Here is a 26,798-nt window from a genome sequence, read left to right on the forward strand (position 1 = left end):
GGTGTATCTTTATAAAGGTACTGAGTGTCATCCAAGGCCTTTTAGTCGTCAAAAATGATTTAATTTTCATTTGCTCATACAGAATGATTTGTTTATGAATTTCTAGTGTGAAATTGTTAGTGTCAAAATAATACTTCTTAAAATATCACTTTTATTTCTACTTTCTCACTAATCTAGATATGTAGCATAACTTTAGGATAGAGATAGTCTGTTCAAAAATTTTCTTATCGTGGGGTTGCCGCCAGCACCTGAGAAAAGGAGTCCTACTTGAAGTTTGAAATACTCAAGGTTGAAACTGCTAGTAGGATTGTGGGAAGTATAACAGAAACATGGGTGGGGATATACTGTGGAAGTGTCTTGCTTGGAGGACATCTGTAATATTCATGCAAATAGACTGCTTGCCTCAGACCTCCAGTGGGAGTTTTAAGTCATACAGAGTTGTTAATAGGAATCGGAATCCATTTGCAATTATATTCTGCTCAGTAAGCAGTATTAACAGTTAATATACTTATATGCTAGGCACTGTTCTAAGTGACTTACATATTCACTCAGTTTATCCTTGGAGACACTTGTGAGGTGTCTTCATTTTAGAGGTGCAGAAACGGGAGTTTAAGTAGTCTGGCAGTCTAGCTCCACTGCCTGCATGGGAGCCAAATTTCTATCCTGCCGTTGTCTTTTGTAATAAAATGAGTTCAATCTGAGATTGGCAAACTGTGACCTATCACCTGTTGTTATATGGTGTGTGTGCTGAGAATGATTTTTATGTTTTTTAATTTTGAAAAAAATGAGAATAATTTTGGGAACACATGAAAATATTATCAAATTCAAACTTCAGTACACATAAATAAAGTTTTATTGGAACATAGCCACACTCATTTGTTTATATATTGTCTATGGCTGCTTTCATGTTACAGTAGCGGAATCTAGTGGTTGCAACAGAAACCACATGTGGTGCTCTCATCACATCACACTGCTGCTTAGGGCACTACAAATCCCAGTGAAGCAGTTATAAACCCACAGCATTTTTGAGTGCCAGGCATATCTCCATACTGAAACATTTTATTTATTTATTTTGTTACCATTGCATACCCATCATGTCAAAATGAGAAAAAAAGCTGAACTCTGAATGTCATGCTTTTAAGGCACAGTGGAGCGTAGGTTATTTGTTACTGAATTAGGTGGCAAAGCATTGTGTTCATTATGCAGTGATACTGTAGATGTGCCAGAAGAATACAACAGACGTTGACATTACCAGACTAAGCACTTATCACAATACTACTAACTCAGGAAAACAATGGTCAGAAAATTTAGAAAATATATAGTGGAATATCTCATCACAGCAGAATTTCTTCACAAAAATAAAAGAATAAAAATAAGTCAGTTTGGCCTCTTGACCTGGAAAGCCTAAAATATTCACTTTGGCCCTTTAAAGAAAAGGTTTGCTGACCCCTAAGTTAAATGAGAGCATTCTGTCTCTTCCAAAGTATTAAGATTGAACTGATAATATGTAAGAGTGAGACAGAGACAGAAGACTGAAGATAATTTCACATTCTTGGCTCTCCTAACTTCTGTAGTCACTTAAAAAGAAGTAGTGCAAAAATATTGCATTATATTTCCAGTCTTTCCATCAGCTTCACTTCCACTTTGACTAGCAAGATAGTTGGGTAAATAAAATTAAGCAACTGGAGAAGGAAGATATAATTCTCAAGGCTTACCTGCTTTTTTGTGCTTGGAATCCTTAATTTTTAGTTGCATTTTTCTATCAAACCAAGGGAAGTTAATTTTCTTTTAGTTTTGCTTTATTATTAGTCTTGAACAGCATCAAAACTACTATTTTTCAATCTAACTAAACCTACTAGGCTAAATTTTAAGACCTGAAAACTTAAAAATATAATCTGATTAAACTTCTCTATATATAGAAATACCTGTTTATGATACTGTTTCTTTTGATGTAAAATATAACAAACACTTGATTTAAAATATACAGTAGCCTTATTCACAGATATTGTGGTTAAATGTGTAATATGATGTCCTGCAAGTGAAGAATCTATTCCATGACTAGACAAGGGGAGGCAGGCAAGAGTCTGCTAAAAAAGTTCTGTTTTGCTAGGGATATCATCAGTCAAATTATGTTGAGAATAGTTTAATTGATCATGACATTCCATGGGTCTGAATTTTAAAAATAACATATACATACGTACATACACACACAAATGTATATCATTGTCATATATCAATAATAAATTTAGATTTGCATCATCTTGCTGGTTTAAAGGCATATGCTTTGTTGCCAGCTCAATTCAACCTTTATCTCTAATACTGTGGAAATGGGGAAGAAATTAAGCTGGACAAATATTCTGCAGTCCATTGAGGGCATAAAATTTGTGGCTTCTTTCATGTTTGAGATATTGATGTTCATGGAGATTTATATCTAGACAACATCATCATGTGTTTCCTAATAAATAATCTTGGTGTACATAGTTTGATTGTACTTGCCATGAAATTTTACATTGTCTGAAAGTTTTTATATTATATTTATTGAATAAGCATTTTGAATAGCTTTCTATTTAAATAATCACCAGACAACCTTAGAAACAAACTCTTTTAGAATTGTTTTTGGACCACTCTGTACTTACTTAATATTTAATATGTTCTTGAAACTTAAAGCAGCCTGTTGTCACTAACTCCCCTTAATTTTAAACCCAAGACTAGATACTGCTCAACTGTTACCTTCAGAGCCATATATTATCCCTCTCAACTGAGTTATCAAGTAGGAGAGCCCATTACTATTATCTTTTTAAATGAAATTAATACAAAAAATGTTTTATATAATATACCTTTTTTCTAGTCTCTAATAACACCTTTCTCACTGTCCTTCAAACCTTCATTGGTAGACTCCTTGAGGCCCACCACTCAGTCTTAAAACCAGTGCCATGTGTTTTAGGACTTTCTGAAAGCAACATTGTACTTTCAGGAACCAATTTCTGATTCAGTAACATGACAGATCACCTCAAAATTCAGTGGCTTATAACAACCATTTCATTTTGCTCATAATTTTATTGGTCATTAATTTGGGAAGGATTCATCTGGGCCATTGTTTTGGCACTGGCTAGACCTGGAGGATCCACTTCCATAACGGCATCTTCATCTGCATTTTGATGCCTTTCTGTTCCTTGACCTCCCCACAGAGGTTTGTCATCCTCTAAAGCTTCTCCATAGTTGTGTTAGAGTAGTCATATTTCATACATGGTGGTTGGTTTCTACGAGAAATATCCCAGGAGCAAGTGTTTTCAGCGAGAACGGAAGCTGGACTCAAGTAGTTAAGGGCTATGCCTTGGAACAGGGTCACTTCTGCATTCTATTAGTCAAAGCAGCCCTAGGACCCACCTAGATTGGAAGGGGAGGAGAAATAGCCCCACCTCAATGTGAGGGTGACAAGGTCATGTTGCAGAAGAACATGTGGATGGGAAATATTATTGCTGCCATCTTTGGAAAATACAATTTGTTACATGTTTGATGTCCTGTTTAATTTTTCCCCAGTATTTAAATGGTTGTGTAGTATTTAGTCTCTCAGGTAATTTAGGTTGTTTCCAATTTTTTGTAGCTGTTTGTAGTACTACTTATAACATGTAATAGTTTAATTGACTTTCCTCTTGTATTTGAATTATAAGATTGTTATTTTAGACATATGAAGTATTATGATTTGTCATTGGATATCTCATCAGTGACCCTTAAGATATTGGTAGTGATCTCTAAAATAGGGCCAATTTTTAAAGCAAAGCTTTGTCATTTCTACCATGTTGGCTGTAACAGCACTGTGTGGGTTTTTTCCCCCAAATCCTGTGTGATAATGACACTTTAAAAGTTGAGCACTAGGTGGCAGTATAATCATATTTAGATTATCACTTTGTTCATAAGTTTGACCTTGTATATTGTTTGGGCATGATTTATAGGCTGCAAAGTGTAAGGTTAGTAAGCTGTCGTAACAGCTATTAAAACATGAAATTGGTTATCGAGACTTTTATAAATTAGGATTTCACAATGAGGTGTTGTTTAGAACTAGTGGTATCATTTCTACTTAAAGCCACTTTTTGTGTAGCATTTAAAATGGAATTCTTCCATTGATTTTAAAAGTAATATAAGGAGGGCTTCCCTGGTGGCGCAGTGGTTGAGAGTCCGCCTGCCGATGCAGGGGACACGGGTTCGTGCCTCGGTCCAGGAAGATCCTACATCCCGCAGAGCAGCTGGGCCCGTGAGCCATGGCCACTGGGCCTGCGCGTCCAGAGCCTGTGCTCCGCAACGGGAGAGGCCACAACAGTGAGAGGCCCGCGTACCGCAAGGAAAAAAAAAAAGTAATATAAGGAAAATACCGGAAAATAGTTTAGATGAATTTGAAAGAGAAAAATGAGTCGATTTGACCTTCCCCTCCTAAGTTCATTCTGGATATTGTTTATACTAGTGAATCTGAGACATGAACGTGAATGTACATTAAGAATCAGCTGAGAAATGTTTTAAAAGATTCCAGGCCCCACTTCCAGAAACCCTAGCTCAGGTCATACATTGGTAACATGTTAAGAAACACAGATCTATCCTGTAAACTTTATAATTTGGCATATTCTTTGTGATCTCTGTACAGTTAGGCTTCTCATCTTTGCTTTCATATTTCCCATGTCTCCAGACCTAGACTGCAAATTCCTATAAGACAGATATCTATGTGTGTCCATAGTTCCTAGGGTAACTAGGAGTCAATGGCTCTGGAGTCTAGACTTGACTCTACTACTTAATAAGTTATGTAACTAAGGTTAAGTTACATAATTTCTCCAAGCTTAACTTTCTTTATGTGTAAAATAAGTACCCCCCCCCAAAGGACATGTACCATACATCTCAGATTTGTTAGGAATTGTTAAGAATAAAATGAGATAATGTATAAAATACCTAGTATAATTTTAGTATGAGATTTCAGTGAAACGTATTTTAGGGATATAAGTACTCCTTTTTTCTTAACCTTGTAGAAAAAAAGGGTGATTCCAAATCTGAGATGCCATTCTTCCTAGCAAGTCAATTGCAAAATGTGTTTTAGTGATTGTTATGGGTCTGGCATATTTAATGCTGCAATTGTAGTATTTTAAACATTATCGGATTACCATCTTTAAATTTGCATTAGCAGTGTTTCCTAAAGGAAAATATTCAGCTTTAGTTTACTATAGCCAAGTTATATTTTAAAATTAAGGAATATTTGTATTCACTTTCAAATTCTTGCTTTGTCGTCTCTTGTAAGCCCTCAGACACAGCCTTTTTTACCTAATTCAGAAATCTTTAATTTAGATGCTACTTTCTCTTAAGCATCAGAGAACCACTAATTTTACTTGGGTAACACAACCACTCTGAGGTAGTTTTTTGATTTTAAAGAAAGGGAAACTGAGGCTTGTAGTGTTTGGGTAATTAGCTCAAGATTCTACACCTAGTGACACAGCCACTTAAATCCAGATTTATTGGACTTGAAAAGCCTTTGGTCTTTGTACTGCATGTTTCCATTAAACACTGTGCTGGTCAAGGAGAGTGATAGAAAGATGAGATGCTATAACCAAGCTCTGGACCAATTCTTTGTCTACTGTGTGGAAAGGAGGAAGGTAAATTAAAACAACAAAGAGTGGTAAAAGTTCTATTACAGATCTTCCAAGTTTGGTGAGAACACGTAGGAAGGAAGTGGTGACTTCCTAGGGAAATTACTGTTGAATTTACATTGAAAACATGATCATTAGAATGAGTAAGGGTTTATGGAGGGAAAGTCATTCCAGGTAGAGGGGAAAAGAAACATGTGCCATAAGATGGAGGCCTGAAAGTATCAATATTAGTATGTGAAGGACTAAATGTATTGTGACTAAGTTAAGATGCATCTTCTACCAGAGCCAGGGCTCCTTAGCTTAGATGCTGCTGCTGCTGCTGCTGCTGCTTGCTGCAGACCTGCCCGTATTTCAGGAAAAGCAAGGTCTGTTCACATATTCAAGGATGGAACTTATAATGTATTTTCCTTTACAAACTGTTTTCCTAATGGTAGTTACACTGTTGACTTGTACAGGGTTTTTTTTGTTTTTATTGTTTTTTAATGGTCTAAACATGGATAAAATAGGATTTTATGGGCTGGTCTGGGAAATTAACCATGATATGGTTTGTTTCTAGTGGATAATTCATTTTGGGTTGGTACCCAGTTTACATTGTGGGAACATAAACTGATTTAGAGACTGACTATATTATTAATAGTATTTCTTTATAAAATATCTCTTGATCAAAGTTCCCTTCAAAATTATCTTTAATGCAAGATTTCTGATAAGAATGTGTAGTAACCCTAGACTAAAAATCAGGATTCTTTGAAATGTGAGAAGGAATGGTAGGAAGGGTTAGGTGACTGAGGAAGGTATGGAAACTAATGATGCATTTCATTTTTAGCATTAGATTTAACAAATACAGTGTGTTGGCTTAAACAGTTTCCCAGAGCACCTTGATTTTTTTTAATTAAAAAATTCAGTGCTTTGGATTTATCCATCTTGAATAATAATACATTTTGATTATTGAAGTTTTTGACTTAGCACATTTTGAAAACTTTTGCAGTTTTAAACTAAATGGTTTTAGATAAATCTAGCCTATGAAAACAAGTAGCTTGGGGGATATTGTTCTAAGACTTCTGAATTCTCTACCAAAGGTGGTATGCCAAAATGCTTACAAGATGGCAGAAAGAACTGAAATTCTGGGCAGTTCCTCTTAATATTCCCTTTTTAAAAATTCCTTTATTGGGACTTCCCTGGTGGCATGGTGGATAAGACTCCACGCTCCCAATGCAGGGGGCCTGGGTTCAATCCCTGGTCAGGGAACTAGATCCCACATGCATGTCACAACTAAGAGTTCAAATGCCACAACTAAGGAGCCTGCCTGCTGCAACTAAGACCCCACGCAACCAAATAAATAAATAAATATTTTTTAAAAAATTTCTTTATTAATTTACAATAATAAACAGAAAACAAAAATATCCTGAGTCTAGGTCAGGTTGGAAAGTCAGATTATCTTCAGTATTGGCTTACTGGCTGCTTTTGATATGTTGCAGTTTTCCCCTTTGTTAAAATTGCTACCTTAAGCCATTATGATTTTAATACTGTACTACAGAATATCTTTGGTTGTATTTACCATTTATAGCTTGCCTGGTAAGAAGGTTAAATGTCTGTTTAATTTGTCTTTGTGTACTGTTTCCTTTATACTATCAAGCAAAGTACCTTGTTTCTACAGGACATCCTTTCTTATCTCTCTCCCCTGCTCCGGCATTATTCCTTGTAGCAGAAGATGTTGGTTGTTTCCCAGTATCTATTACCCAACTCTTTCTTTAATAATAAGAATCCACTGGGCCTGTGGCTGCTCAGCTAGACTGTATTTATTTCCCAGCTTCCCTTCCAGTTGGTTATGGCCACCTGATTAAGTTCTAAGAGTGCACTGTAAAGTAGAAGAGATTTGTGCAATTCTAGATCCTGCCCTAAGGGATGTGCTCTCCCTTTTTCTCCTTCCCATTGGCTAGAATGCAGACATGATGGAGGGAACTACCAGCAGCCATCATACACTACAAAATGCAAGTCATGATGAAGATGGCTTATCAAAAAAGATAGGAGGAGCCTGGGAGTCACACTAATCCAAAACAATTTACTATGGTAACCTGAGAAAGTTCTATCTCGTTGAAGTTGCTGTTGTTTTTGCTTTGATTACAGACCTACCTGTATCCTTCCTAATACATTTTTGGAATCATATTGGGAGTTTATTTTTGTTTGGATTCTCTGTTGTCTGCCAGGGATTTGTGAGTACCCAGAGAGGCTGGGAGTACTTAACAGTGGTGGATTGGAAGGTTTTCCAACATCACTGCCACCACTGGACTTGGATTGATAATTCTTTATTTCAGGATGAATAAGCATAAACATCAGCCTGAGGCTTTTGAATACAAACTACAGTAAAGACGAACAGTGGTCCTATGGACTTAACAGAAAATTCTGATTCTGATACAGTTTACTAGAAAAAAGTTATAGAAAATAACTGCTTTTTGTGATCAGTGAAATAAAGCTTCCTTAATGTTTCTATTAAAAGTGGTCAGAAATAAAGAAGATAGTACAAGGAGACAAACACAGTAAAACTGTTTCGATAGCAATGAGCTGACTTAACATTCTAGAAAATCGAATCAGTAAAGCAGAAAACAAACCTGAGAATATAAAGAGTGAATTTTGGAAAGTGGTAAAGACAAGATAGCCACTATGGTACTACTTGAAGATCCAGCTGAATATGATAAAATATTAAAGGTGCAATAGAAGAAAACTTGACATTCCTCACAGAAGACCCTTAGGGTTGCACATCAAGATTCCCACGCACCACTGGGGAATGTATCCTTTTAACATTTAAAAAGTTTTATTAATAAAAATTTGCAAGCAACCAACCAGTAAAAACATTACTTTGAAGGGACCTAAAATTTTATTGATGGAATACAATGAAGTTAAGTCTGATTCCTGTTTGTCTTGTGACACAGAAAGGAGGTCATAGAACAATCTTTTTAAAATAAATTTATACATAAATCCACAAAAATACAAAGCTGAGTTTTATTTGCTAATTGTCATGTGGAACAGTACTGATGACTATTCCCTGATATTTCTGGTTCTTCTCTTTTGGGCCACATGGTGCAATTGTATTTCCCCACTCGGTTTGAAGTTAAACATCACCACTTGACTGGCTTTGGCCAATGGTATGTGAGTAGAAATGTTACTATTAGAAACCTATTTCCCTAGCATGGTGACTGGCATGTCTCAAGTGGTAGGAATTCCATCAACTTGAATAAGGACTGCATAGAAAGCAGTCCTGGGCTTTCTATTCATACCATCCTCGGCCAGCTTTTTTTTTTTTTTCCTCCCTAATCCAACTTGTCTTTTTTGAGGCAGTACAAAGCAAACACTAAAAGAAACTCATGCTAAGTTACTTTGGGGCCAAAAGGAAAATGTTATGAAATGAAGCATGTTGGCTAACTAATACTTTATCTTTAGAGTTCTAGAGAGACTTAAAAAATGTGAGTTAGTAAAGATAAAGTATTCTCTTTTTTAAAAAAAAATTTATTTTTGGTTGTGTTGGGCTTTCGTTGCAGTGCACGGGCTTCTCGTTGCGGTGGCTTCTCTTGTTGCAGAGCACGGGCTCTAGGCACCTGGGCTTCAGTAGTTGTGGCACTTGGGCTCAGTAATTGTGGCTCGCGGGCTCTAGAGCGCAGGCTCAGTAGTTGTGGCACATGGGCTTAGTTGCTGCGGACCAGGGCTTGAACGCGTGTCCCCTGCATTGGCAGGTAGATTCTTAACCACTGTGCCACCAGGGAATTGTTTAAAATTAATAGACTATAACAGTGGTTGAATATAAGCATATAAAAGTGGTTGAATTAAAACCACTGGTTAAAAGTGGTTGAATATAAGCATATAAAATACTATAGCAATTACTAGTTAGAAAATGAGATTCTTAACAACAAAAAGGTCTAAATGTGACATACATGTAATCTGAAAGAAGACCTTGAGAAAGAGTATACTCCCTTGTCCAAGAAGATAGATAAAAATTGTTCTGTCACTCCCCCCAAAGTGTATAGGTTTGATACAGTTTAATTCAAATTCAACAGTATTTTGGTGGGGGTGAATTTTAATTTTTAGTTTATTAAGGTATAATTGCAGACAATAAAATTCAAAGATCCCAAATGTATGGTCTTAAATTTTGTCATTGCATATACTGGTGTAACCAACACACTAATCAAGATATTTAGGGACTTCCTGGCAGTCCAGTGATTAAGACTCTGGGCTTCCACTGCAGGGGGCATGGGTTCTATCCCTGGTCAGGGAACTAAGATCCTGCAAGCCTCACGATGCAGCCAAAAAAAAAAAAACCAAACAGACAAACAAAACATGATTAGACCATTTCCCTCATCTCAGCAGTTCCCTTATGCCTTTTTCTAGTCAGTCACCTCTACCTCGCCCCCCACCTCCAACCCAACCCAACCCAGCAATCCCTGTACTGATTTCTATCCTCAGAAATTGTTTTGCCTGTTTTTGAACTTCCTACAAGTAAAATCATATAATATGATTGGTTTTTCTTATGTGTGACTGACTTTTTTTTTACTCAAAATAGTGTTTTCGAAATGCACTTGTTACTGCATTATTAGTAGTTTACTTGCTGAGTTTTCCATTGTTTACGTTTTCCCATTGATGGACATTTGGGTTTCCAGTTTTTAGCTAATATGAATAATGCTGCTGTGCACATTCTTGTATGAGACTTTATTTTAATAAATTTATTTTATTTCATTTTATTTATTGTTTTTGGCTGTGTTGGGTCTTCGTTGCGGTGTGCGGGGGCTTCTCATTGTGGTGGCTTCTCTTGTTGCGGAGCACGGGCTCTAGGCGCATGGGCTTCAGTAGTTGTGGCTCATGGGCTCTAGAGCGCAGGCTCAGTAGTTGTGGCTCACGGGCTGTAGAGTGCAGGCTCAGTAGTTGTGGTGCACGGGCTTAGTTGCTCCACGGCACGTGGGATCTTCCTGGACCAGGGATCAAACTCGTGTCCCCTGCATTGGCAGGTGGATTCTTAACCACTGCGCCACCAGGGAAGCCCTGTATGAGACTTTCTAAAAAATATTTAGTTATTTATTTTATTTGGCTGTGTCAGGTCTTGGTTGCTGCGTGCGGGCTCTTCGTTGTGGCGCGTGGGCTTCTCTCTCGTTGTGGTGCTCGGGCTCCAGAGCGCGTGGGCTCTCTAGTTGTGGTGCTCAGGCTCAGTAGTTGAGGTTCATGGGCTTAGTTGCCCAACCAGGGATTGAACCTGTGTCCCCTGCATTGGAAGGCAGATTCTTAACCCCTGGACCAGCAGGGAAGTCCCATATTCTTGTGTGAGATTTTTGTAGGCAAATACTTAGGAGTGGAATTGCCAGATCGTAAGGTGGGTAGGTGCCAAAGTAGTTGAACGGTTTTAAACTGGTGTGAATGATTTTGGCAATTATTCTCAATTTCTTCTTTAAAAAATAGATGAAACTCGTTGTAGAATATAGTATAATATCTTAGTTAATACTCTTTAGACACCACTGATACGTGGATTGAGAACTGTGCATGTGTGTAATACCTAGATGTACATATTGAATCTGTTTACCTTTTTGGATGAGGAACTTGATCAGAGTGTTAGAGATCATACTCTATAGATGGAGGGAGGAGTAGTGCTATTATGTACATAACAGTCCTGCTATGATTTTGGCTATTAAAAACCTTTATATATAGACTTTCTATCTGGTGTTAATTTTACAAAAATCAGTGTGTGGTTAAGAAAGGAACTGGTGAAAGTTGGCGTGTTTCTCTGTTTCTAGAACGTGGAAGGCTTTGTGAGGTTGTGTGTTATGCGCACATGTGCTAATTGGCAGGCAGCTTCTTGTCAAAGGTTGATTATGCCCAAACAGTATGGCTGCCTTGTACACTTACTCCTTGAAAAATTCTGTAATGCAGTTTGCTTCCAGAGCAGCTTTTAAAAGTGCGACCATTTAGATGTTTTCCAAGAAAATCCTTTATATATTCTGACTTTTTTTCTGAATGATCTGCCCTATTTCTTGTTACTCATGCACTTAATCTGGTGGTCTAGTTGTAGTTTCATGATGTGCTTTTTGAGTTATTTTGGAAATTTTATTTTTTACAAATGCTATGTTTTGAGCAGTAACATATAAAAAGAGGGAATGGCTCTTAGCACAAACCACAGATTGTTGAATGAGTCATGTAGATCATTCCCACGTATGTGGAAAAATTACATCACTACCCAGTTCTGGTCTTTCTATTTATACTGTCCTAGGCCAGCTTTTTTTAAAATTTATTTTCTCCCTAATCCAGCTTGTCTTTTTTGAGGCAGTACAAAGCAAGCACTAAAAAAAACTCATGGTAAGTTACTTTTGGGCCAAAAGGAAATGCTGTGAAGTGAAGCATGTTGGCTAACTAATATTTTATCATATTTAGAGTCCCAGAAGGACTTAAAAGATGTGAGTTAGTAAAGATGAAGTATTCTCTTTTTTTAAAATTAATTAAAAAAAATTTTTAACATCTTTATTGGCGTATAATTTCTTTGCAATGGTGTGTTAAGTTTCTGCTTGGCTGCGTTGGGTTTTTGTTGCTGCGTGCGGGCTTTCTCTAGTTGCAGTGAGTGGGGGGCTGCTCTTCCTTGTGGTGCACGGGATTCTCATTGAGGTTGCTTCTCTTTGTTGCGTAGCATGGGCTCTAGGTGCGCGGGCTTCAGTAGTTGTGGCTTAGTGGTCTCTAGAGCGCAGGCTCAGTAGTTGTGGCGCACAGGCTTAGTTGCTCCGCGGCATGTGAGATCTTCCCAGAGCAGGGCTCAAACCTGTGTCCCCTGCTTTGGCAGCAGGATTGTTAACCACTGCACCACCAGGGAAGTCCCTAAAATATTCTCTTAATACAGCCATTGTGTTAATTAAGATATTAAAAGTTAATGATGACATTTGATTTTTTTTAACTTAAATTTTTCAAGTAACTGTAGATTTGAAGGCCACAGTAGTTTTTTGTTTTGTGTACATTTGTGTTTTCATTTCACTGACTAGGAAAGTTGGATTCACTTTTCTCCCTTTGAAAACATGAAGCATGGAGACACTGTGGTATCACTTTGATCAGTGGATGCTATTAAACAGACTAAACTTTGTCTAAAAATCTTGTTTTGGGGGACTTCCCTGGTGGTCCAGTGGTTAAGACTGTGGACTCCTAATGCAGGGGGCCCAGGTTCGATCCCTGGTTGGGGAACTAGATCCCGCATGCCGAAACTGAGATCCCGCATGCCACAACTAAGACACGACACAGCCAAATAAATAAATAATAAAAATAAATATTTTCAAAAAATAAAAATCGGGCCTTCCCTGGTGGCGCAGTGGTTGAGAGTCCGCCTGCCGATGCAGAGGACACGGGTTCGTGCCCCGGTCCGGGAAGATCCCACATGCCGCGGAGCGGCTGGGCCCGTGAGCCATAGCCGCTGGGCCTGCGCATCCAGAGCCTGTGCTCTGCAATGGGAGAGGCCGCAACAGTGAGAGGCCTGCGTACCGCAAAAAAAAATAAATAAATAAAAAATAAAAATCTTGTTTTGGTGTTTTGATAGAAATTTAGTGAAAAGAGCTTGTAGTGGAATAGGCACAATATGATATAATTTTAATCTTACAAAAAATATATATATACACATGAATTAAAAGAAAGAATATATGCCAGAATATTTACAGTGGCTGTCTTTGGATGTTGGTAATACAGGTAATTTTGTTTTGCTTATGTAACTATTTTTTGTAAGCAGCTATTCTGTAAAAAGGAAGAACAGTCAAGTCTCTTTAGAGTGGTCTCTTGGAGACATGGGCCTTGCTTATTAGTATTATAGTAAAGTTCAGTGCACAGTTACAGATTTTATGTTTCTTTCAGGTAAGTTTTAAAAATCATTATTAATTTATGTAATTAGAATTGCTTCCCAAGTTTAGTGATGTTTGCTTTTATGAGGAGGAAGCAGTGAAATCCATCATGACCATCCCATCAATTTAACTTTTTCTCCTTATTTTGGGCCACCTGCCCAATCTCTGATCCACAGAAGTTGCCTAAACTGATCTCCCTGCTTCTGCTTTCCTTGGTCATTCTTATTGCATAAGGTATGACAAATGGGGATCCTAGCTCTATCCCAGTTCCCTAGTGACAGGGACACACGATAGTCCAAGTGAGATCTGGTTATTCCCAAGTGACCTGAGCGTTCAGAGAAAAACAGATTTTCCCCAAACCATCAGGAATGAATGATTCTGTTGTGTATTTACCTGTTTTCTTAAATATAACACTAAGATCAGATCACTGTACTCTATTTATAAGCATTTTAGTTAACGTACCATATATAAAAACGTTTAGAAGATTTAGCACAATCTACATGTAGTTCCTTCCTTCTGTTCTCTCCCTGCCTCCTTTGCTGTCCTACTGATCCTACTGATCAAGTACTGCAGCAAAGCACTCTGATATTGATCCTGTAAAAGTCTAATATGGAGATTAATATTTTACAACTGGTGCTCTTCTTAGAATGAATGTCAAAATGTCAGAATATTATCTTATTATTTTTATAGCAATAAATAGCTAATATCAAACAACTTACTTTGAACTGGTTTTTAAGCACTTCATGTGTACTGAACCTGTATGAGCTTATTTAATGTTTAAATCTTTAAAATGAGGTTATTGGGGAAATGTAAAGCTGAGGAAGTGAAGGCACAGAAATGAGGAAATTTGTCCAAAGCTAAGCAGCAAGAGTCCACACTGTTAACCATTATATTAATTGACTGTCAATACCAGACTTATTTTTTTTTAATTCCTTCCTTATTTATTTTTTTATTGGAGTATAGTTGCTTTACACTGCTGTGTCAGTTTCTGCTGTACAGCAAAGTGAATCAGCCATGTGTATACATATATGCCCTCTTTTTTGGATTTCCTTCCCATTTAGGTCATCACAGAGCTCCAAGTAGATTTCCCTGTGCTATATAGTAGGTTCTCATCATTTATCTGTTTTATACATAGTAGTGTATATAAATCAATCCCAGTCTCCGAATTCACCCGCCTCCCTTGGTATCCCTACTTTTGTTCTCTACGAATACCAGACTTTTAACTACTGAGGTAACTTACTTCTGCCATTCCTTTCTCCTTTGTTTGTTGTGTATAGGCACAGATGAAAATGATCTGGTTCCTGCTTTCAGTTTTATCACAGCTGGTGGAAAAGCTCATGTTTTACGAATGCAGTATAGAACAGATTTTGGAATCCCATTCACGTTTCAGTTTTAGCTGTGTGATCTTTGGCAAATTAGTTTTATTTCTAGTGTAGCAATAAAAGTGGTACCTACCTTTTATAAGGCTTTCAGTATTGAAAGAGAACATTTACAAAGGGCACAATCACTAGCATATGCATGTGTTCATGTTAACTCTTGTCTGTGGTTGGAGGTGTTACCAGCCATTGAGCATTCCCCCCAAAGCAGTAATCTACATCAGATCTACCCATGTCTGGCTTCTTGCTTACTGATTTCTAGGCTTAAAGTTTATTCTGTATGAATTATTTGGCCCAAAATATTTTTTCATCAAATAGTTACTAAAACATACCCTTAGGCTTAGATCTTTGCAGAGCATTGCCCATGAAAACTTTGTAATTTTTTAAATGTTAAACTATGTGTATTAATACGATTGTGAATAGTGTTTTCTGTTTTTTTCCATGCCTGTTGCACATTTTGGTTCTTCATGGTTATATTACTTTATCTTTGCATCACATATGAATAGCTTTATTTTGCTATTTGTCCTTATTTTGACTAATTCTTTGTTCCAGGAGTTAGAATATGATTAATCATAGCATAATGTTTAAAGAGGGTTATTATTGGACTGGCACAATAGGAATGCTATAGGACAAATGCCTGAAACAAGATACTTAAGCTGAAACCTGATGTTTGTGTTGAGATTTTCTGGGAATAATAGGGCCGAGTTGGGCATTAAGCAGCATTAAATAAATCCCATCTTGACAAAACAATTTAGACTTGCACTTATATTCTCAGGTGACCGGGTTATCGATGTAGGATCTGAGTGGAGAACTTTCAGCAATGATAAAGCAACAAAAGATCCATCTCGAGTTGGAGATTCTCAGAATCCTCTTCTGAGTGATGGAGATTTGTCTACTATGATTGGCAAGGTAATAAATCCATTTGGCAGGAAGTACCAGGTGCAGACTGACTAAAGACCTGTTTGGGAACTTCGCAAAAGTATCAGTCTGCCCCAGTGAGTAATCTTGATCTGAGAATAAGATTTGCCAGTACTACTATTGTGAATGATGGTTGCCTTATGCATTTCTTCCATCTTAAATGGGAGACCAATAGATTGAAGTTACAGGCCCTTGTTTTCATGAAGCAGTTTTGCACAAAAAATTGAGTGTAGTATGTTGAGTTCATATTGACATGTTCCTTGAATATGAATGTTTTCTCTTTTCCCTCGATACCACCTAAGATAAATTGGATCTCAGTATAGACTACTTTCTAATATTGGTGAATTTACTTTCCTCATCAGTAAAGTGAGAATACTACTACTTTATAGAGATATTGAGGGTTACATGGGAATGTATGTAAAGTATCTATAACACATGTAGTGTGTAGAATGTGTTCAATAGATGGTACCTGCTGCTATTATATAAAGCAGGAGCATAATCTTCCTGGCAGCCTGGCTGTTTTTTGCTCTGTTATCTGAATTGGAAGTAGTAGTGGCATTATTCCAAAGGACTCATCAAGGAAGTGTATGCTATTTTAGGACTGAATCTGTATTACTGCATAGTCTATTTTTAAGAAAGTATTCAAAAGTAGGTCATTATTTTTTCATGGTCTATAAATTACATATTAAGTTTGAAAAATGGTGTAGGCTAATTTAAAAAGTTTATAATATTCAGAAATATTTTAAAGTAGGAGGTTTCTGTGTTTGCTTTAGCTTTACAGGCTGGAAAAAAGTATACTAAGGACAGTTTTAAATGTTTAAGATTGCAACTAATTAATGCTGTGACTTTTTTAATGTTTAATTTTTTTCAATAGGAAATACATGATTCAAAAACAAAAATGTAAAAAAAACCACAGTGGTTTTTCCTCACCCTTGACCCCTAAACTCTGTTTCTGTTGCAGCCCCCTTTCCCTGTCAGAACAGGTAACCACTATTAGGTTCTCCTGTTTCTTTTGAAAGTTGTTTATGCCTATATGGCAAAGAAATTTTTTAAGATGGTACATCTGTCATATGTTAAATTTCTGAATGTATTTGGGGATATTTCTGGACTTTGCATGCTTTCTCTAACCTGGTCTAGTTAGTCCAGTGCCACCCCACACTGTTCTGATATCTGGCTTTATTGTCCTTTTCCAGCATTTTCTTCACTTGTCTTTTCCATTTAAAGTTAGGATAACTTTGTTTAGTTTAAAAACAAAAAACAAAACTTGGGTATTATTTCAACTGAGTTTTGTTAGATTTGCAAATTGCCTTAGGGAAAATTGACTTCTTAAGGAAAAAAATCTTGTTATCCAGAAATATAGTATGCATTTCCATTTCCTTAGGTCATATGTGTCCTTCAGTGGATGTTTTAAAGTTTTCTTCATCAAGGTCTTGCATGTTTCTTAAGTTGATCCCTAGATATTTTATCTTTTTTGTTGCTGTTGTAATTGCAGCTTTTTCTTTCATCTTCTAACTGGTTGATTACACATATGTAGGCTATTGATTTCTATTTGTTAATTTTGAACTTGCCCCTCTAATGAATTCTCTTATTATTTATAGCAGTTTGAGTGATTTTCTTGAGTATTCTAGGTAAATACAAAGGTAGTATCTGCAAATAGTTTATCACTTCTGTCTCAAATTTGTACTTCTAATCTTTCTCTTGCTGAGTTTTAATATAATTATACTAATGTAATTAATATAATTGTTATATAATAACATTATATAATTAAAATTACATCATGTTGGTTAGTTTTTCTAGTACAGTGTTAGAAAATGGTAGCGGTAGGAGGTGTTTTTGTCTTCTGACTTCAGTGGTAATGCTGCTAATGTTTCTTCATTAATCATTGTGCTGGCTTTGGACTTGGGAGTTTTGTTTGCTTAACTTTTTTAAGCACCTTTGGAGATTATCATGTGACTTTTCTCCTAGGTCTATTAATATGATGGTTTATATTATTAGATTTTCTAATAATATGTTTACATTTAAAGTATTTGCTAGAAAACCTCTTTAAAACCATCTTAACCTGGTACCTTTTCTTTTTAGGAATAGAGAGGTTGCTCAGGGTAGATTTCTTGGGTAATATGGAGTCAGATTGTATAAGTTAAGTTTTCTTAGAAATTGTTCATTCAGGTTTTCAAAGTTTTTTGCGTAAAGTTATAAAACTTTGTTTTATAGGGTACAGGAGCTGCAAGTTTTGATGAATTCGGTAATTCTAAGTACCAGAATAGGAGAACCATGAGTAGTTCTGATCGGGCAATGATGAATGCATTCAAAGAAATCACTACCATGGCAGACAGAATCAACCTCCCTCGAAATATAGTTGTAAGTTCTTGTCTTTAAGCCATGCTGGCTTTGACTTAGCATAATTTAGTGAAAACATGAAATTTTGCTATTGTGGCTAATTAAATGGCCTAGAATTAATTAAACTTAGTTTCTCTGCTTTGAAGGATCGAACAAATAATCTGTTCAAGCAAGTGTATGAACAAAAGAGCCTGAAGGGAAGGGCTAATGATGCCATAGCTTCTGCTTGTCTCTATATTGCCTGCAGACAGGAAGGAGTTCCTAGGACATTTAAAGGTAAGTTTTTAGTTGCTTAGATATAAGTGTTATCTATTTCATATTAAAGTGACAGACCAAAGTCAAGCAGCTTTGACAGTAGGTAGATAAGTCATGTCTTCCTGGTTACATACAGTAATCCACCTAAGTACCTTTCTAAACACCACCTTATTTTATTCCTTGACAAAAATTCTGTGATCATACTGATCATGTTCTTTTCAGGCTATTGCCCATGTAAAGTCATGTTAGTCCATGTATGCCCTCTGTTCTTTGCTAGTAGGATCTTCTGACTATATCTTGTGCGTTTTGAGGCCTGGCATCAGAAGCCTTTGTAGTAAGTCTGTACACTGGATGCACAGAAAAGTTTCCGCTCCCAGCACAGGTCTCTACAGGTGAGGGAGTCAAGCCTTAGAAAGCATGAATGAAACTTTTTCTCTTGAGTTAGACAGTTTATATTTTCACACTTCGGTTGGAGGCTTTGCAAGAACCAGTGTTTTTCATCTAATTTGTAGTTTACCCATGAAAACATTACAGCTTATTCACAGTGTTGCTGTGATACTTACACATTTTAGCTTAAGACTATAATTACCCTTCATTCATCCATGAATATTTTTTACGTTTTCTTGTGTCAGAGTGAAGAGGCAGTGACCATTATCATTACCATCTTTTGGGTTATTACAGCTAAAACTAAGGCTTTTGTTAAATTTATTCTGAAAGTGGTAGTTGAATTTTTAGAATAACAGGGTCAAATATTTGATCTCATTTTTCTATAGCCTGTAATCTCAGGGATTGCATGTACGTATGACATTGTGTAACTTGAGAAGCCTTCTTTAGTTTGAGTATTTTCTTTCATCTTCTTGACATACTCCTTACAACAGATTAATACATAAATATCAAAGAAGTTTTTGATTGGTTGAAGAAACTTGCATGAATTGAAACTTAAGAGAAGTTAATATTTTGAAATATTAAAACCTACATTTAACTTTTTAAAAACTTCTTTTAAGTGTAATAAACATTTAAATTAACAGAAATTTTAAATTAGCTCTATGAGAAGTATCACTGAGAGGATTAGAGATTGATCTTTAAGGCATGATTGAATTTTGCAATTAGAATATATTACTTTTATAATCAGAAATGATAGATTTTACAGTGAACTACATGGCCTATGTGGATTTATTTATTTATTTTTTTTCTCTTTTTAGAAATATGTGCCGTATCACGAATTTCTAAGAAAGAAATCGGTCGATGTTTTAAACTTATTTTGAAAGCTTTAGAAACCAGTGTGGATCTGATTACAACTGGGGACTTCATGTCCAGGTTTTGTTCCAACCTTTGTCTTCCTAAACAAGTACAGATGGCAGCTACACATATAGCCCGTAAAGCTGTGGAGTTGGACTTGGTTCCTGGAAGGAGCCCAATATCTGTGGCAGCAGCCGCCATTTACATGGCCTCACAGGCATCAGCTGAGAAAAGGACCCAAAAAGGTAGGATTGTTCATCAGGAAGGGTAGTGATGAAATTAATAAAGGCTGTAGTATGTGATTGTATTTCCATTTTAAGTACGAAGCAGGTACAGGCCTACCTGGTTCTGTTGCACTTTGCAGATACTGCATTTTTTTTTTTTTTTTAACAAATGGAAGGTTTATGGCAATTCTGAATTGTCAGATGATGGTTAGCATTTTTTTAGTAATAAAGTATTTTTTAGTTGAGGTATATGCATTGTCTTTTTAGACATAATTCTTCTGCACATTTAATAGACTACAGTATAGTGTAAATATAAATTTTATATGTATTGGGAATCCCAGAAATTCCTGTGATTTGCTTTACTGCAGTATTGGCTTTATTTCAGTGGTCTGGAACTGAACCTGCAATATGTCTGAGGGATGCCACTAAATATCTAGAGCCCTTGTTTAAGAGGTAGTTCCTTAGCATCAAAACTTAAGAAAATACAGCATTTTAAGTGTCTCATAAATAAAAATATTTGGAGGCATAACCCTGTGTACAGACTTAACTTTTTTTTCATTTGAATTAAGTAATTAATTTTAGTTTGTACATTTTTCATTTTTAGAAGTTTTTATTTGTTCGCCCTAAATTCTCCTGGTTATTTTGAATAGTCTGTTTTTCCCCTCAAAACTTAACTTTTTAAATCTTGAGAGGAGGTGGCCATGCTTTGTTTCTCATTGGCTGGCCTGGTACCCTACAGAGAGGCACACTATAAATATGTGTTGACCATCAAGTTTTAACTTTCTGTGAAACCTGTTCTCTTTCTTCTTTTGTATGCTATTCACAATTTCTTCGTGAAAATGCTAACATAAGCAGTTAAACCTTCTGCAGCTATTCTTGCATTTACTGTTGTAGAACTTTCAAGCAGAAGTATTAAGTGAATTTCTTTACAAGCATGCATTCCTTAATTAGTTCCATGATCCTCAAAAAGATTTATAAAGAAAAGGGAGCAGTCAATTCTAAATTTAAAAGTGAGGTAGTGAAATTACTTGCTGCCCAGCACCCAGTTGACATTCACATAGTTGACATTGATTGGTATTTATGTCTAGAAAAATATAATGCAACATACGATAAGGAAATTTAAAATTAGCTAATTGTGCACTGATGGCAGCATCCACACTGAAAAGCTGTAAAATCTCACTGATTTGAACTGGCTCTGAAAAGATGGTAAAATGAGTTTGTATTAAAGGGTGTGTTTAAAAAATCTATTTTGATTAAGTATAACTAACCAAATAATTGTCAAGTGGCAGTCCTTTGGGACTTGGTTTAAAAAATGGAAGGAAAATATGACACTGACTTTGAATGGTAAAAGTGGATCCTTGGATTCTGTAATAGACTGTAGAAATAACTCATGTGAGCTCAATATATATGCTCAAGTATGTGTTTATAATAGTGAAAAACATCTATATCATGCTATAATATACAGCTGTTTGACCTCAGATATGTTAAGTAGAAAAAAGAGGCTGTAAAAAAATACTTATAGGGACATCCCTGGTGGTCCAGTGGTTAAGACTCCAAGCTCCCAATGTAGGGGGCCTGGGTTCGATCCCTAGTCAGGGAACTAGATCATCATACATGTCGCAACTAAAGATCCTGCACGTGGCAACGAAGATCCCACGTGCTGCAACTAAGACCCAGAGCAGCCAAATAAATAAATATTTTTTTAAAAAAGAAAAATACCAACATGATCCCATTTTGGTTTTAACCTAACAAGAACCTCTTAATAGAGGTTTAGCTAGGGGAGACGTTGCAGGGGAACTTTTAAACACAGAACTAATAAAGTGAATTTCTTTACAGGAATGTATTCATAGATTCTGTGATCCTCAAAAAAATTTATTGTGAAGAAGTCAGTTCTAAATACAATGAGCAATATAATAGCTATCACACATAGTGCTATGCCTTGAACACTGTTTAAATGTTTTCCGTATAGTAAACCTTTTAAACTAATTCGACAATGCTTTGCGAAAAGTACTAATACCATTATTGTTGTTGTTACTGTAGCCCTGCTTTCTACTTTTTAGTTTTTGAAAATATTTTTGTTTTCTTTTTCACTTAAGACGTTTTATAGTACCATGTCTCACAAACGCAGGTAGTAGAAGGGGAGGTAGGATGGAAGTTAAACTTAATATTGCAGGTAGTAGAAGGGGAGGTAGGATGGAAGTTAAACTTAATATTTTGATTTTTGTCTTTTAGAAATTGGAGATATTGCTGGTGTTGCTGATGTTACAATCAGACAGTCCTACAGGCTAATCTATCCTCGGGCCCCAGATCTGTTTCCTACAGACTTCAAATTTGACACCCCTGTGGACAAACTACCACAGCTATAAATTGAGGCAGCTAATGTGAAACTCCTATGAACACTGAACTTTTGCCTGTTGTACATAGCCTATACAAAGTGCTGGATTGAGCCTTTAATAAGGAAAAATGAAAGACATGGTACGCATTCCAGGGCTAAATATTAATTGCTTGGCATTCATATGTATATACTAGTGAAACATATTTAATGACATTTCTTATTCAATTTGCTTCGTTTTGTAGCAATCTAGGAAACTGTATTTTGGAAGATATTTGAAATTACATAATTCTTGAATAAAACATTTTTCAAAACTAAAGGTTTTGTTACAGTTATGTTACATGTAATTTATAATTTATATAATTTATAATTACAAATAATGCATATTGTAGCTAATGAAGCTGATAGAGGTCCTTGTTTTCCATTATTTTTTCATATATATTTAATTTTCTTATTTTAATAAAGTTATGGAAATAACAGGCTTTTGAGGAACCACTGTTGAACATATTTAGTTTGCAGTGTAAAAGGAGGTGTGTGTGTGATTTCTTAATATATGTATATTAAAAAGCAAGAAGTGATGGAACAGGGCCTTGAAAGGCACTGGCTTTAGAGATATAAGAATGTTTATGTGTTTTTTTCTCAGTGAGCTTATTGAGCAGAAGATGATGCTAGTAAATAATTAGTAACAGAGACAGATTTCAATTTCCAAATGTTTACATTTCACTGTATAGAATCTGTGTATCTACAGTTCTTTGTTATTTCTACTAATTGGGATACTCATAGTCTAAAGAATATTTAAAATGGAGATTATTGGGCCTGAGGATGTCCAGGAATTTGTTTAACCAGCACCTTCCCCCTAGGTGATTGTGATGTGTACATGTTTTGCATCTCACTCCGAGGAACACTGATTTAAGGTCTCTTGACTGCTAGGCAATGTAAGCGAAGACCAACAACATTTTGCCCTTTTGCCAGCTAGGTAGTTTGTACAGGGGACTTGAATCCATGCTAAACAAACATACCCACTGCTATAAAACAGGTGTCATGGTTCTTACACATTTGTAAAAAGGTTAGCACTAGATTAAAAGGACAATCTCCTATTGTGGCCTTGGTGGGCAGATTGCAACTCTGGTCCAGAGAGGAACTTTCCCCTCTGTAAGATCAGACTTCCACTGTCATTTCTGTTGACCATGGGAGGGGGATAGGTATTGGACCACGAAGACAAATGGTATTTCTCCCTTACACAAAATGTAGGACACTCAAACACTACTACTTAAAGCTGTGGAAGAACACCAGACAAACCAACACAAGAACAATATAACCCAAATACAGGATTGCAAGGATAGTGATGAAATGTATACGCCAGGCACGTAGAACCCATCTTACCCGGAGTGAGACCGAAGAAGGAAAGAAATCCTAGGTTAATGTTTTGGTCCCCAGCACCACACATCTCCATCTTTCCAAGTATGAACTGAGAGCAGTAGCCTCCCTCCTCTAATGCTCCCCAGTTTCTAGTGATTGACCACAAAAGTCCCATTCAGTAATGCCTGACTTTGCAAGCTGCAACCAGTTAAGTAAATCTTAAAATAGTTATTTTTGCAGTTATCGAAGGTTAGTGCATGCACATTATAGAACATTTGGGAAATGCATAATGAAAACATCCATGAGCCACCCAAAAATAGCCACCAGCGTTTTGGCATTTTTTTTCTTTCCAGCTGTTTGCTGTGCTTTATTTTTAAAACATAGGTGCAGTTCAGGTATAATAATGTGATTTGTTTAGTTTTTTCATTTTCCTGGCTACGAAAATGTATTAGATAACTAGAAAAATGCAGCTAAGCATAAAGGGAAGGGAGGGACCTACTCCTGCCACTCAACTATGTCAACATTTTGGTCTATTTTTAGAATACATTTTAAAAACATGGATCAATAAAACTGATTTTAAAGAGTAATCTGTGGGCAGAGGGGCGTATTTGCTGTTTTAGAGAGTGGAGCTTACAGCCTTACCTCCAGGTGTGGAAAAACTCCCCATACATAGGTGGGCAACCACCTCACTGGGAGCTGATCATACGTAGAATGTGAAGCCTGTTTCTGTTTGGGGCCTGCATTTTTAGCAGGTTAGGAATATTAGTGAGCTATGCAAGGCCATTTCTATGAAGATAAAGTAGATCCATCCTGTTCATGCTAGCATCTTTAAACAAAGAGTTGAAAAGTTGGTTACTGTGGCCCCTTCCATTCGGGTATTTAAAACAAAGACTTGCTGGAAGCCACTTTTATGAACAATTTCTATTACTCTAGCTCAAGGATTTGGTAAGTTTCATGGAATCTGAGTTTGCTCCCGTCTGATCTCCCCATTTTGTAGTTCAGAGAAGCCTAGAGAAACCAAAAGCTTTGTCCAAGTTCACTTAGCAGAGATGGGACTCACTCAGGTCTCTTGATCACTCAATCCACTGCTCCTTTCCACTGAACCATGCTGTTGAAGCTTACTTCACAGGAAGCTGCTTCAGGCCTGACTTAAGTTGTAGCTTTCAAATAGACTTCTTTTCAATTTATAAATGAACAGAATTATTCAGTGCAATACTTGTATCTGGCTCTTTGGGGAAAGCTCTTCAGAGTGAGTTTTTGAATTATTTTTAAATCCGCTCAGGAGACAAGGAGTTAATAGCTAGAAATTGTTCTTTTAGCTCTTCCTCCGAATGAAATGCTTCTTAAACTAAATATGTCTTGATAGTAAGCCTCTGTTCAAAGCAACAAATGTACTTTACCCAGGGTTGTCTTTGGTTTCTGAGCTAATTTTGTATCACAGGTGCAAGATTTACTTTGATTATCAAGATGAACAGCTGGGAGGGGTCAGCCTATTACCCATCTGGTCCTAATCCAGCCAAGAGGCCTCTCTGCCCCATGCCAATATTTCCAATTGTCAGTGGCCCTGACTTTTCCTGTTGCTGGAGTTTTAATCTCATTTGCAAATTATGGAGCTACTGAGAGATTTTTGGCCCCCTGAACACCTCACTCTCTCCCTCCCAGGTATTACACATACATACTTCTTACATCAGGATCTCAAGGTCCTAAGGTGTCATGCAGAACCACTATTTGGCTGATCTCTAGGCCGCAGGGATGCCAGCATCTCTCAAAAGCACAAACTTCCATTCATAATCCTTACTGGCATTTCTCTGGCTGGCGGGACTTTCAACTGCCATTCTAGGACGCTCAAGCTTATACTTGGTGAAAGAGGAGCAGGGAAAAGGTGACCATGAAACTTCTGCAGAGTATCACAACCTCATGGTTTTTCTCTGATCTGCAACAGCCTATGGCTGCTATAGCCGTTTTGGGGTTTTTTTAGGTCATCATTCCTCTTTTTTTAAGTGAAGTTGATTTACAATGCGTTAATTTCTGCTGTACAGCAAAGTGATTCCATTATATATACTTTAAGATTCTTTTCCATTATGGTTTATCATAGGATACTGAATCTTTGGTGTACAGTAGGACCTTGTTGTTTATCCATTCATTCTATATATAATAGCTGCTAACCCCAACCTCCCACTCCATTTCTCCACCAGCCCCCGCCTCCTTGGCAAGCACAAGTCTGCTCTCTCTGTCCATGAGTCTGTTTCTGTTTCGTAGATAGGATCATTTGTGCCATATTTTAGATTCCACATATAAGTGATATTATATGGTATTTCTCTTTCTAACTTCACTGAGTATAATAATCTCTAGTGGCATCCATGTTGCTGCGAATTAAATTATTTCATTCTTTTTTATGGCTGAATAGTATTCCATTGTATATCCATTCATCTGTCAGTGGACATTTAGGTTGCTTCCATGTCTTGGCTATTGTGAATAGTGCTGCTATGAACACAGGGGTGCATGTATCTCTTTGAATTAGTTTTGTCTGGATATATGCCCAGGAATGGGATTGCTGGATCATATGGTAGTTCTATTCTTAGTTTTCTGAGGAACCTCCATACTGTTTTTCCATAGTGACTATACCAACTTACATTCCCACCAACAGTGTAGGAGGGTTCCCTTTTCTCCATATCCTCTCCAGAATTTGTTATTTGTAGAGTTTTTAGCAATGGCCATTCTGACCAGTGTGAGGTGGTACCTCGTTGTAGTTTTGATTTGCATTTCTCTAATAATTAGTGATGTTGAGCATCTTTTCATGTGCTTTTTGACCATCCATATGTCTTCTTTGGAGAAATGTCTGTTTAGGTCTTCTGCCCACTTTTTGACTGGGTTTTTTGTTTTCTTGTTGAGTTGTATGAGCTGTTTGTATATTTTGGAAATAAAGCCCTTGTCATTTGCATCATTTGCAAATATTTTCTCCCATTCTGTAGGTTGTCTTTTCATTTTGTTGATGGTTTCCTTTGCTGCTCTGCAAAAGCTTGTAAGTTTGATTAGGTCCCATTTGTTTATTTTTGTTTTTTATTCTATTGCCTTGGGAGACTGGCCTAAGAAAACATTGGTACAATTTATGTCAAAGAATGTTTTGCCTATGATCCCTTCTAGGAGTTTTATGGTGTCATGTCTTATGTTTAAGCCTAAGCCATTTTGAGTTTATTTTTTTGTATGGTGAGAGTGTTCTAACTTCATTGATTTACATGTGGCTGTCCAGCTTTCCCAACACCAGTTGCTGAAGACATAACAACCGACACTGCAGA

General features: G+C 36.7%; 1 protein-coding gene and 1 non-coding gene across 2 annotated transcripts in view; both read left to right on the forward strand.

The window, feature by feature from the left end:
• The window catches only part of GTF2B (general transcription factor IIB), a 31,096-nt gene extending 4,704 nt beyond the window's left edge, over positions 1 to 26,392 (forward strand). Inside the window, exons 3-7 of the mRNA XM_030866141.3 lie at positions 15,614 to 15,747; positions 17,968 to 18,114; positions 18,240 to 18,369; positions 19,551 to 19,832; positions 22,044 to 26,392. Of these exons, the coding sequence (XP_030722001.1) occupies positions 15,614 to 15,747; positions 17,968 to 18,114; positions 18,240 to 18,369; positions 19,551 to 19,832; positions 22,044 to 22,177 (827 nt within the window). The 3' untranslated portion in view covers positions 22,178 to 26,392. The remainder of the gene's footprint in view (positions 1 to 15,613; positions 15,748 to 17,967; positions 18,115 to 18,239; positions 18,370 to 19,550; positions 19,833 to 22,043) is intronic.
• TRNAR-CCU (transfer RNA arginine (anticodon CCU)) lies at positions 12,746 to 12,818 on the forward strand. Its single transcript has one exon. It is a non-coding gene; the product is annotated as a tRNA-Arg (tRNA).
• Positions 26,393 to 26,798: the final 406 nt, after the last annotated feature.

The sequence above is a fragment of the Globicephala melas genome, chromosome 1 (genome assembly GCF_963455315.2).
Source record: "Globicephala melas chromosome 1, mGloMel1.2, whole genome shotgun sequence".
In the NCBI taxonomy this organism is placed as follows: domain Eukaryota; kingdom Metazoa; phylum Chordata; class Mammalia; order Artiodactyla; family Delphinidae; genus Globicephala; species Globicephala melas.